This window comes from Lepidothrix coronata, unplaced genomic scaffold (genome assembly GCF_001604755.1).
Source record: "Lepidothrix coronata isolate B3197 unplaced genomic scaffold, Lepidothrix_coronata-1.0 Scaffold441, whole genome shotgun sequence".
Lineage (NCBI taxonomy): Eukaryota > Metazoa > Chordata > Aves > Passeriformes > Pipridae > Lepidothrix > Lepidothrix coronata.
The window spans coordinates 21,622-32,130 of NW_016690621.1; the positions used below are offsets into that span (position 1 = coordinate 21,622).

Sequence of the window (10,509 nt, forward strand, 5' to 3'; positions counted from 1 at the left end):
GGAATTTCGGGAATTTCGGGGGTTTGGGGCTCTGGAAAAAAAAAAAAGCACTTTTGGGGGAAAATCGGGGCCACTTTGAGGGCTGGGGCAGGTGACACACCTGGGACAGGTGACACACCTGGGACAGGTGACACAGGTGACAGGTGACACACCTGGCTCAGGTGTCACAGGTGCCCCACCCGGCCCAGGTGCCCCTTTTCCAGCAGGACGGTGACGGAATTTCTCTCCTTCCAGAACAAATCCAGGCCCAACTGGGTGAGTTGGCCCCGACCCCCGAATTCCCAAACCCCGCCCCCGATTATGCAAATGAGCTGCTGCCGCGGTCATAAATCAATTAGCGTTAATTAGTCGTTCATTTCCCTGCAGATTTCAGACGTGCCCAGAGCAACGCGGGTGAGTCAGGGCCTTCCCCTTCCCTTCCCCTTCCCCTTCCCTTTCCCTTTCCCCTTCCCCTTCCTCTTCCTCTCCTTCTCCTCCTCCATTTTCACATTCAATTATCCACAACCCCCCACATTTTATATCATTTTCTCCCATTTCCTATCACTTTCCATAACTGCTTTTCCCTAATTCCCTGTAAATCCTCGGCTTTCCCCCTTTCCCAGTCCCGCTGACCCTGGACGAGCTCTGCAAACATCCCGAACTCTCCCTCCGGGACCGATCCCGGGTTGTTTCCTGCTCCGCCGCCGAGCAGCTCCACCCCAAACCCGCCGTCCTGGCCAAGGAATCCTTTTCCCAAGGGAAGCACTACTGGGAAGTGGAAGTCAGGGATGGATCCGGCTGGGAGCTGGGGGTGCTGGCTGAGGAAATCCGGGATTCCCTGCGGAAGGACGGGATGGCGCTGCCGCGGGAGCGGGAGCAGGTTCTCAGCCTTGGCTATTCCCGGGGGGAATTCACCATTCCCGGGGGCTGGAATTCCGGGCCCTGCCCAGTGCTCGGGGTTTTCTTGGATCAGGAATCCCACAACCTCTCCTTCTTCGACGTGGAAGGGAAGAGTCTCCTGGCGTCGCTTCCCTTGAGGTTTTCCGGGAATCTCTTCCCGTTTTTCAGCCCCGGCTCCGACGGAAAGGGGTTGGGAATTCGCTCCGTGGGGGGTTCATAATTAAAATAATAAATTATTTAAATATCAATAGATTATCATATTTATAATTGGTGATAATTAATAAATTTGTAGAGGGGATCATAATGTAAAATAATTTCTTAAATAATAAATTAAAAATTAAAGTTTTCCAATTTTTTTCTGTTTCCTATCCTAATTATTTTCTCCTCTGGAGAAGAGGATGGAAAACAGGAAATCCCAAAATTCCCAAGGGAATCCCAGATCCAGAGATTCTGCTGGGAATTGCATCCAAGGGAACTCCCACCCCCCTTGTTTGTTCCACCTGATGGAGTTGGGATCAAGCTCCTGCTCCAGGCTCTTCCCACCCAAATTCCAGCACATTTGGGGACCAAATAACCTCTCCTTCCTGTCCTTTTCCTGCCAGGAATTCCCCAAGGGGCCCACACGTCCTAAGAATTCCCAAAACATTTCCCTTCGGAAACCTTTTATTCCATTTCTTTTTTTTCCCAGGAAAAGCCAGTCCCCGACGGGTTTTTTCCAGGGAAAACCAGTCCCTTGCCCCCTCCTTTCCCTCTTTTTTCCCTCCCACACCCTCACGTTCCTTCCCATTCCCATTTCCATCATTTTCTCCCCCCTTTCCCCAGTCCCTGCTCAAAGTCCCTTTAGTGGGACCGGGATCGGCACCGGGCGGATCCCGATCCCTTCCCCCCGGGACACAAACGGGAAGAACATTCCCTGGGAATTCCCCGTGGTGCTCAGACCCAGCCTCTCCAGGAGCTCCGCGGTCTCCACATCGTAGAATTCCAGGCACTCCCAGTCCAGGTCCAGGAAGACGCCGAGGACGGAGCCGCTCCAGCGGAGCTTCCCGAGCCCGCGGGCTCCGGCGCTGGAGAAAAGCTCCCCCTGGGATCGGCGCAGAGCCCAGGAATCCCGGCCGGGAATGGGCCGGGCCTCGCATCCCGCGTTTTCCCGCAGCACTCCCAGCGCCCAGTCCTGCTCCCGGCCCAGCTCCAGCTCCCAGTAGTGCTTCCCGCTTCCAAAGCCTTCCCGCCCCACGAGCACCGGGAATGTGGGAGCGGCCGCGTCGCCCTCCCCGCTCGGGAGCTCCAGGATCCGCTCCAGGGCATTCCAGGCCACGGGAACTGCGGGACAGCGGGAGGAGAAGGAGCCACGGAATCCGTGAATCCCTGAGTTCCCAAGTCCCTGAATCCCAGAATCCCCAAATCCCAGAATTCCCAAATCCCTGGATCCCCGAGTGGCTGAGGTTGGAAAGGCCCCCAAAGCCCCCCGGATCTCTCCCATCCTGGGATTTCCCAGGACGCAAATCCCTTTCCCTCTTCCCATCCATCCTCTCGGGAATTGCATCCCGATCCCATCCCGGCCTTGGACACCTTCCAGGACTCCCTTTTCCCACCATTCCCAACATCCCCATCCCTTCTCCATTCCTGCCATCCAAGGCACATTCCCATTTTTCCAGCTCACCTGAGTGGCTCCTGGCTTCCCAGAAATCTGTGGAAAAACAACAGACATCGCTGCATTCCAGATTTTTTGGTGGAATTTGATCCTCCCTGGACTGGGAAAACCCTTTGGATCTCCCAAAAATCCCAATTAACCCCCAAATCCCAGGAATTTCCACAATCCCATGTTTTTTACTCACCCAGCTCTGCCTTCAGTCGACCTGCAAGGAAAAAATATTCCAGGCATTTTTGTTTGGATTTCCTATTTTTCCCCAGTTTTCCCCATTTTTTCCAGTTTTTCCCATTTTTTCCATTCTTTCCCCAATTTTTCCCAGTTTTCCCAATGGGAACAACTCCTGGGAGTGGAAAACAAGGATATTCCTCCCCACAAATTGATGTTTCACTGCATTCATTAACTACAAATCCAGGGAAAACATGGATATTAACAGGAATTCTCCTCCTGTTGTTTCTGAAGATGACCCAGAGGCACAATGTTATGTAAATTTATGCAAATTTATGCAAATCCATTCCCTTACCCAAGCGTTTCTTGAAGTGGATCTTGGCTGGAAAAAAAAAAAAAAAGGGCAGAAATTGAGGGAGGGGAAAATTCCAGGGGGAAAAAAAGGAAAATATCCATGGGAAAAACATTGGAATTACGCCAGTTATTCCTTCTGGGAATTCTGTTAAATTCCAGGATTGAGGGAATTGCAGGTTTTTCCTAAAAAGGTGGAAAAGGGGAAGGAGAAGAAAAAGTTTTGATCCCTTAAAAGTCCCGGTGGAATTTGGTGGAAGATTTGGGCTGGGATTCTGGGATTTTGGGGGGTCTTTTCCTGCCTAAGTGATTCCATGAAATCCCAAGGAAGAGGAAAAAATTGTGACTGGATCATCCCCTGGGGGTTAATTAATCACTTTTAATTAAGATGAACTTGTTTTCCCAGGGAATGTTTTATGGGAATGGGATTTACCTGCTCGTTTCTTGGCTTTTTCTCCGTCTGGAGATTCCGGATGTGGAATTGAGGGAATAATTGGGAATAACGTTAATATTTAATAATAGATATTGTTAATATTTGTTAATATTTATTATTAATGTTGTTCTGTAGGTGCCTCTCCCAGAGGGAAGGGGAAAGGGGGAAAGGGGGAAAGGGGGAAAAGGGGGAGAAGGGAAGGGAAGGGAAGGGAAAAGGGAATCTCTTACCCAACAGCGACTTCACCTTCTTTTTTTCTGGAAAAGAGACGACACGGAATTTTGGCTCCCAAAATTCCCAATTTGGGAACTTTTCTAATATTTGACGTTGGACGTTTCCCATTTCCTGAGGGATTTTTTACCTTCTTCCCTTTCCAGCTTCACTTTCACTGAAAAACAAGGGAAATTCATCCAAAATAGCCATAATAAATACAAATAATATCATTAATATAAATAATTCACCTTAATTCCTCATCACTCACCTGCACTGGCATTTTTCCTGTGGCTCCCTGGTTAAAAAAAGGGGGAAAAAAGCCCTTTTATTCCATGGTTTTTTGCACAGAAAAGAGCTCTGAGTCGTCATCTGGGATTTGATCCCGTCGGGAACACCCTCGGGTTGATTTCCCAAGGAATTCCGGGACACAGAGCCAGGAATTCCCCACCTTTTTCGGGCTCCAATTCCAGAATTTGGTCACTCCATTAATTTTTTAATTTGATTTTTTTGTTGGTTTTTTTTTTTATTTTACCCACATTCCTCTCAGGAATTATTTTTATTCCAGGGGATTTTTTCCCCCGGGATTTTCCCAACACTTACTCCTCAGGAGGCAAAACAGAGTGGAAATCAGGAGCAGGTTGAGGCCCAAAAGCACCAGGAAACCGCTCAGCCAGGAGGAGATGGAAGGGAGGAAAATATCTGGGAAAAAGTGGGAAAAGGAACGACACTCCCTCAATTATTCTGTATTAATGATTTTCAAAGTCTATTAATAATTAGCTTTATTTTGGACTCGAGGGTTGCATATTAATTATTAAATATTAAATATAAATTAAATTATTAAATATTAGGGTTAAATTAAGGGTTAAATATTCCACTGTGGATTTAAGGAGCAAATATTGCACCAGGGGGATCAGGGGATTTCTCCCAGCACGGATCCCAGGAACGGAGCCGATCCCGGGGGTGATTCCGGAGCCACCTGAGATGCGGATCCGGGATTCCCTGCTGACGTTGAGCCGGGGGTTGACGATCCTGCAGGAAACTTCCAGGTCGGATCCGGGCGGGAGGGTCACGGAAGCGTCGACGCGGAACAGCCCCGACGGCTCCGGCGTCGTCCTGGGGCTGGAAAACCCCTCCCGGACCTTTCCTCGGCCGTCCAGCCAAAGGATTTCGGGACTCGGGAACCAGCCGGAGGCTCGGCAGGAGAGGCTGAGGTCCCTTTTCCGGGACCTCACGACAATGGTGGGAATGTCGCCGATGGCTGCGGAAAAACGGGAGGGTTTCCATTCCAAAGAGCGGGAAATTGGGGTTTGGGGGATTGGTTTTCCTTGGAAAGGGGTTTTAAGGGTTTGAAGGTGTTGGAAGGGATTCCAAGGGAATGAGGGATTCCAGGGACAGTCTGGGAGAGGGAGGGGGGAGGTTGGTTTAGGAGGAAGTCGGGAGTGGGATTTGCCCGGATTTGGGAAAATGTGGGAATTATAAGTACTATGTTATATATTTATACATTATATAGTTATAAAGTGTATATTGTACACTATGTATTTATATATTATATATTATATATTATATATTATATATTATATATTATATATTATATATTATATATTATATATTATATATTATATATTATATATTATATATTATATATTATATATTATATATTATATATTATATATTATATATTATATACCCATGACATCATATTTATAGAAAATAAATACACAACACAAAAATATCAAATACAAAAAATAAAATATAAAACCCATAGAACATAAAAATATAAAATATAAAAATTTATTTCAAATACATAAAAATGCACCGGAATAAAATAACCATCAAAATTTTGCCCCATTTTTTTTTTTTTTTTAAAAAGGAATAAAAGGATCCCAGAATTCCCACCTGCCACTTCCAGCTGCACCGACACCTCCCGGGACACGTCCTGGGCCGACACGTGGCAGGTGTAGGAGCCCTGGTCGGAGATCCCGACGTTCCTCAATCCCAGGGACACATTCCCGGCCCAGAATTCCCTGGGGAAAAACTCCACCCGGCCCCGGAACCTCCCGTCCCACTCCTGCTCTCGGCTCTTCCCATCGAAACTGCCCACGGGGATCCTTCGGGAACCGTCGTGGAATTCCCAGCGGACGGAGAAAACCTCGGGAATGGGGTCCTGGGTCACCCGGCAGGGCAGGACCACCCGCTCCCCGATGATCCCGACGACGGGAATTCCGGGAGAACTCACAGACCGACCTGTTTCGGGACAAAACGGGGGCTGTTCCCGGTTATCCAACGGAACCACCTCGGGGAGAGGGATCCGGGGAACTGGGAAAACGACACGGAACGCTCGCGGGATCTGAGATTCCTGCATTTATCCTGCGGTGTTTCGAACCTTGGATCGTTTTGGTTGGAAAAATCACGGAAAAATGGGGGGAAAACCGATTCCCTGGGAGCCTCTTCCAGCCCCGACCACCCTCTGGATAAAGAAGCTTTTCCAAGGTTTTTGAAGGAATTTCAGCAGAAATCGGGTGTTTCACGGAAATACATCCCAAATATATCCCAAATATATCCCAAATGGAATTGTCTTCACCTGTGGCCAGGTGGGATCCGTGCTGGAATGTCAGGACTGGGAGCAACGTCAGCCACCAGACCCGGGAATCCATCGATGTCCCGGAATCTCCCGGAATTCCTTCGGCCCCTGCACACATTCCACGGAAAAGAACAAGAGAATCGAGGGATGAAATAACAGGGAAAAATATCCAGGAATTTATGGATGGAGGGATTGGGGTTCTCAAGGAAAAGAAGGTCCCGGGTGTTTTATTTTACTCCATTTATTCCACTTAAAAAATCAATTTACTCCAGTTAAAAAATATCAGTTTACTCCCAATAAAAAATCAACTTATTCCAGATGAATCAATTTCTAGAAGTGAATTCATGGATTTTTCCGACCAGGAATTTCTTACCGGAGCAGGAAGGCCCAGAAGGTTCCTCTGGAGTCAGGTTGGGAAGAACTTTGTCCCCAGATTTTATATTTTTATGGCCCCTGAAAGTCCTGATTTGCATTTTCCAAAAGGGTTGGACCTTGAAAAAGGGAAGTGGGAATTCTATAATAGATTAGGGTTATATTTTATATAGTACAGTACATTGTATATTATGTATTGTATTGTATTAGAGTATATATTGTATTAGAGTACATATTAAACTATAAATGATGTATAATATCTAATACAATCATATATTAAATATATCCCATTATTTTATTTTATTAGTTATTATCATAAATATAATAATAAAATAATATATAAAATATATTAGGGTTATCTTTTATCTATACATTATATATTATGTTATGTATTGTGCTAGAGTATATATTATACTAGAAATTATATATAATATCGAATAGAATCAGATATTCACTACACATTATTTATCATTATTATTTATTACAATAATAAATAATTGTATTTTGCAACACCCTAACCCTAATCCCTCCCCCGGCACAAGCCCAGAGGAATCATTCCCTCCGGAATGATTTCTGCCCAAAACTCCGGGATTTCTCCCAGAACCCCCGGGATTTTGCCCAAAACTCCGGGATTTCAGCCCAAACTGCCTCCGGCGGCCGCCCCCTGCAGGAGCCCGGATAGCTCAGTCGGTAGAGCATCAGACTTTTAATCTGAGGGTCCAGGGTTCAAGTCCCTGTTCGGGCGATTCCCCTTTTCCCGCTCCCGGCGCAGCCCGGGGGTCCCATCCCTGTTTTCTCCTCTCCCGGGAGGGAAAAACCGCGGGGTCTCTTTTTCGTGGCGGAGGGAGCGGCGCGGAGGGCTCTGGGACGGGCGGCGGGGGCGGCGCGAGGCGGTCCCATGGTGTAATGGTGAGCACTCTGGACTCTGAATCCAGCGATCCGAGTTCGAATCTCGGTGGGACCTCGCCGTCTTTTTGGGTCCCCCCCCTCCATGTACGGGCGGGGGGGTCGCGACTCGTTTGTGCCCCCCCCGTGTCCCATCGTAGGGGCAGGGGGAAAGAGGGGGGGCCCTGGCTCGTTGTGGCGTTTGGGAAGCGCAGGGGACACTCGCCTGGGGCCCCCGTGTCCCGAGTGTGTCACGCGCGTGGGTGTGGCGGCACCGCTCCTCCTCCCCCTTTTGGGATCGGGGTGTGACGCCTCAAAAGGGTCCTCGTGTGACCCTACTCTGGGGTCTGTGTGTGACGTCCCACGTGTGACGCCCCCCGGGCGACCTCGCGTGACCCCACAGATGCTTCGGGGACTGAGTGTGACATCCCACGTGTGACTGTCCGACCCCCTCAGCGGGGAGACCCGAGTGGCCAGGACGGACAGACTGAGGGACAGACAGACAGAGGGACATTTGGGGGGACAGAGGTTGGACAGAGGGACAGGAGGGAGACGGAGGGACAGGAGGGGGACAGGAGCCAGACCGAGGGACAGGAGGGGGCAAAGAGGACCGAGGCCGGACAGAGGGACAAGAAGGGGACAGGAGGGGGACAGAGGGGGCAGAGGGACCGCTGTGGGGACAGACAGAGGGGACAGAGGGACAGAGCCCGCGGGGCCGCAGGTAGCGGAGCCACACCCCGGGACCGGGAACGCGAAACCTGGAAGAGAGAGAGGTAAAAACAAACAAGCCCAGGCACAAAACAGGAAGGAGGGAGCGCAAACCAAAGCAAATAAATCCCGAGGAGCAACGAACTCCCGGCCCCTCCGGGGCCAAAGGTGCGCCCGGCCCGGCCCCGCGGACCTTTGGCCACCGCCGGCCACCCCTCAGTGGCCATGGCGGTGCTGCTGGGGCTGCTCCTGGCCGCGCTGGCCGGGCTGGCCCTGCTCGCCGCGCTGCTCGCCCCGCCGTTCCTCTGGGACGACCTGGTGGCCTTTGTCACCATGGCCAGGTCGGCGCTGCGCTGCCGCCGCCGCTTCGCCCGCAGCCCCCCCGAGACCCTCCTGGACGTGTTCCTGCTCCACGCGCGGAGGCGGCCGCGGCAGCCGCTGCTCCTCTTCCAGGACGAGCTTTACACCTACGAGGACGTGGATCTCAGGAGCAACCGGGCGGCCTGGGCGCTGCAGCGGCGCCTGGGGCTCAGCCCCGGCGCCACGGTGGCCGTGTTCCTGCCCAACTCGCCCACCTACCTGTGGACGTGGCTGGCGCTGGCCAAGCTGGGCTGTGCCATGGCTTGCGTGAACACCAACGCGCGGGGACGGGCGCTGCGGCACGCGCTGGAGGCCGCCGGGGCCACCCAGGTGCTCGCCAGCCCCGGTGAGAGGGGATGGAGGGGACGTTCGGGGGGCTACGGGGACACGGGGGGATGTGGCCACCAAGGTTACCCTGGTCCTCGCCAGCCCTGATCTCAGCCAGCCTCGCCAGCCCCAGTGTCCACACGTGTGTCAGGTCTGTACCTGTGTCCACACGTGTGTCAGGTCTGTATGTGTGTCCACACGTGTGTCAGGTCTGTACCTGTGTCCACACGTGTGTCAGGTCTGTACCTGTGTCCACACGTGTGTCAGGTCTGTACCTGTGTCCACACGTGTGTCAGGGTCTGTACACGTGTCTGTGTCTGTGCAGGGTTTGTGCGTGTGCCCAATTTGGGGTCCCTCAGGTGCCCATTTGGGGTCCCTCATGTCCCCCACCCTGTCCCTCCTGTCCCCCCAGACCCTGCCCCCCGTGCCCCCCAGTGCCCCCCCGTGACCCGCCGTGTCCCCCCCGTGTCCCGCAGAGCTCCGGGTGGCCGTGGAGGAGGTTCTCCCGGACCTGCAGCACTCTGGGATCCACGTGTTCTACCTGAGCCCCTCGTCACCCACCCCGGGGGTCCCGGCCCTGCTCCCCGACATCGAGGCAGCCCCTGCAGACCCTCTGCCCGCCCAGCACCGCGCCGGCATCACCGCCACCTCCAAGGCCATGTACATCTACACCTCTGGCACCACCGGTGAGAGGGAGCCGGGAACCGCCGGGATCCACAGCTGGGGGACACGGGGGGAAGAGGGGGGTTAGGAATGTCGGAGGGGTCTCTTGTGGGGCCTTTCTCCAGCCACGAGTGTGGTGGGTCCACCTGGGGCAGGAACGGCCCTTTGGGATGTTTGAGGTCAGTTGAGGGTGTTTGGGGTCAGTTGATGATATTTGGGGTCAGTTTGGGTTATTTGGGGTCACCCATCCGTTTTTGGGTCCCCAGGGCTCCCCAAGGCCGCGGTGGTGACGGAGCTGAAGCTGATGATGGTCGCCAGCCTGGCCTGCATGTGTGGGCTGCGCCGCGACGACGTCGTGTACACGACACTGCCCCTCTACCACTCGGCCGGGCTGCTCGTCGGCCTCTGCGGCTGCCTCAACATCGGTGCGGGAGAGCCCGGCCCACGGGACGAGGGAGGGAGGGAGGGAGGGAGGGAGGGATCAATGGATGGACAGACGGGTGGACGGACAGACGGAGGGAGGATGGATGGACGGCTGGGTGAGTGGATGAAGGGAAAAGCGAGGAGGGAAGGGGTCACCCCCCCCGGCTGTGCCCCCCCAGGAGCCACGTGTGCCCTGAGGAGCAAGTTCTCGGCCTCCCAGTTCTGGGCCGACTGTCGGCGGTACAACGTCACCGTCATCCAGTACGTGGGGGAGCTCATGCGCTACCTGTGCAACACGCCCCCGGTGAGCCCCAACTGCCCCACACTGCCCCAAAACTCCCTCAAAACTGCCCCAAAACTACCCAAAAACTGCCCCTAAACTACTCCCCACACCGCCCCAAAAACTGCCCCAAACTGCCACAAAAACTGCCACAAAAACTGCCAAAAAACTGCTCCAAAAATGCCCCAAAAACTGCTCCAAAAATGCCCCAAAAACTG

General features: G+C 52.5%; 4 protein-coding genes and 2 non-coding genes across 13 annotated transcripts in view; 4 read left to right on the top strand and 2 right to left on the bottom strand.

Annotated features, from left to right (window-relative positions):
• Positions 1–1,893, top strand: part of LOC108509984 (butyrophilin subfamily 2 member A1-like) — a 6,241-nt gene extending 4,348 nt beyond the window's left edge. For 2 of the 8 annotated variants that reach the window (XM_017839617.1, XM_017839618.1), the window contains exons 11-13: positions 235–255; positions 367–393; positions 603–1,890. In XM_017839617.1, the coding sequence (XP_017695106.1) occupies positions 235–255; positions 367–393; positions 603–1,099 (545 nt within the window). In that variant the 3' untranslated portion in view covers positions 1,100–1,890. Of the gene's footprint in view, positions 1–161; positions 256–366; positions 394–602 lie in introns of all 8 variants that reach the window. The other 6 variants (XM_017839612.1, XM_017839613.1, XM_017839616.1 and 3 more) reach the window with 6 other exon arrangements.
• LOC108509977 (putative tripartite motif-containing protein 64B) lies at positions 1,709–2,501 on the bottom strand. Its single transcript, XM_017839602.1, has one exon. It carries the CDS (start codon positions 2,498–2,500, stop codon positions 1,709–1,711), a length of 792 nt encoding a protein of 263 aa, XP_017695091.1. The 5' UTR covers position 2,501.
• A 2,009-nt stretch (positions 2,502–4,510) lies between these two features.
• Positions 4,511–6,054, bottom strand: LOC108509978 (butyrophilin subfamily 1 member A1-like). The gene is made up of 2 exons (XM_017839604.1): positions 5,589–6,054; positions 4,511–4,950 (listed from the first exon to the last, which is right to left on the bottom strand). The coding sequence occupies exons 1-2, from the start codon at positions 6,052–6,054 to the stop codon at positions 4,511–4,513; spliced, it is 906 nt and encodes a 301-aa protein (XP_017695093.1).
• A 1,263-nt stretch (positions 6,055–7,317) lies between these two features.
• TRNAK-UUU lies at positions 7,318–7,390 on the top strand. Its single transcript has one exon. It is a non-coding gene; the product is annotated as a tRNA-Lys (tRNA).
• A 147-nt stretch (positions 7,391–7,537) lies between these two features.
• Positions 7,538–7,609, top strand: TRNAQ-CUG. Its single transcript has one exon. It is a non-coding gene; the product is annotated as a tRNA-Gln (tRNA).
• Positions 7,610–8,427: 818 nt separating this feature from the next.
• The window catches only part of SLC27A5 (solute carrier family 27 member 5), a 4,610-nt gene continuing 2,528 nt past the window's right edge, over positions 8,428–10,509 (top strand). The window contains exons 1-4 of the mRNA XM_017839605.1: positions 8,428–8,944; positions 9,402–9,611; positions 9,855–10,013; positions 10,191–10,315. Of these exons, the coding sequence (XP_017695094.1) occupies positions 8,464–8,944; positions 9,402–9,611; positions 9,855–10,013; positions 10,191–10,315 (975 nt within the window). The 5' untranslated portion in view covers positions 8,428–8,463. The remainder of the gene's footprint in view (positions 8,945–9,401; positions 9,612–9,854; positions 10,014–10,190; positions 10,316–10,509) is intronic.

Bases quoted from the DNA above. Each gene is read 5' to 3' on its own strand.
- LOC108509977 (XM_017839602.1), bottom strand. From the start codon at position 2,500: ATGGAGAAGGGATGGGGATGTTGGGAATGGTGGGAAAAGGGAGTCCTG.
- LOC108509978 (XM_017839604.1), bottom strand. From the start codon at position 6,054: ATGCAGGAATCTCAGATCCCGCGAGCGTTCCGTGTCGTTTTCCCAGTT. The intron at 4,951-5,588 runs GTGGGAATTCTG...GTTTTTCCGCAG, and splicing joins GGTGCAGCTGGAAGTGGCAG to CCATCGGCGACATTCCCACC.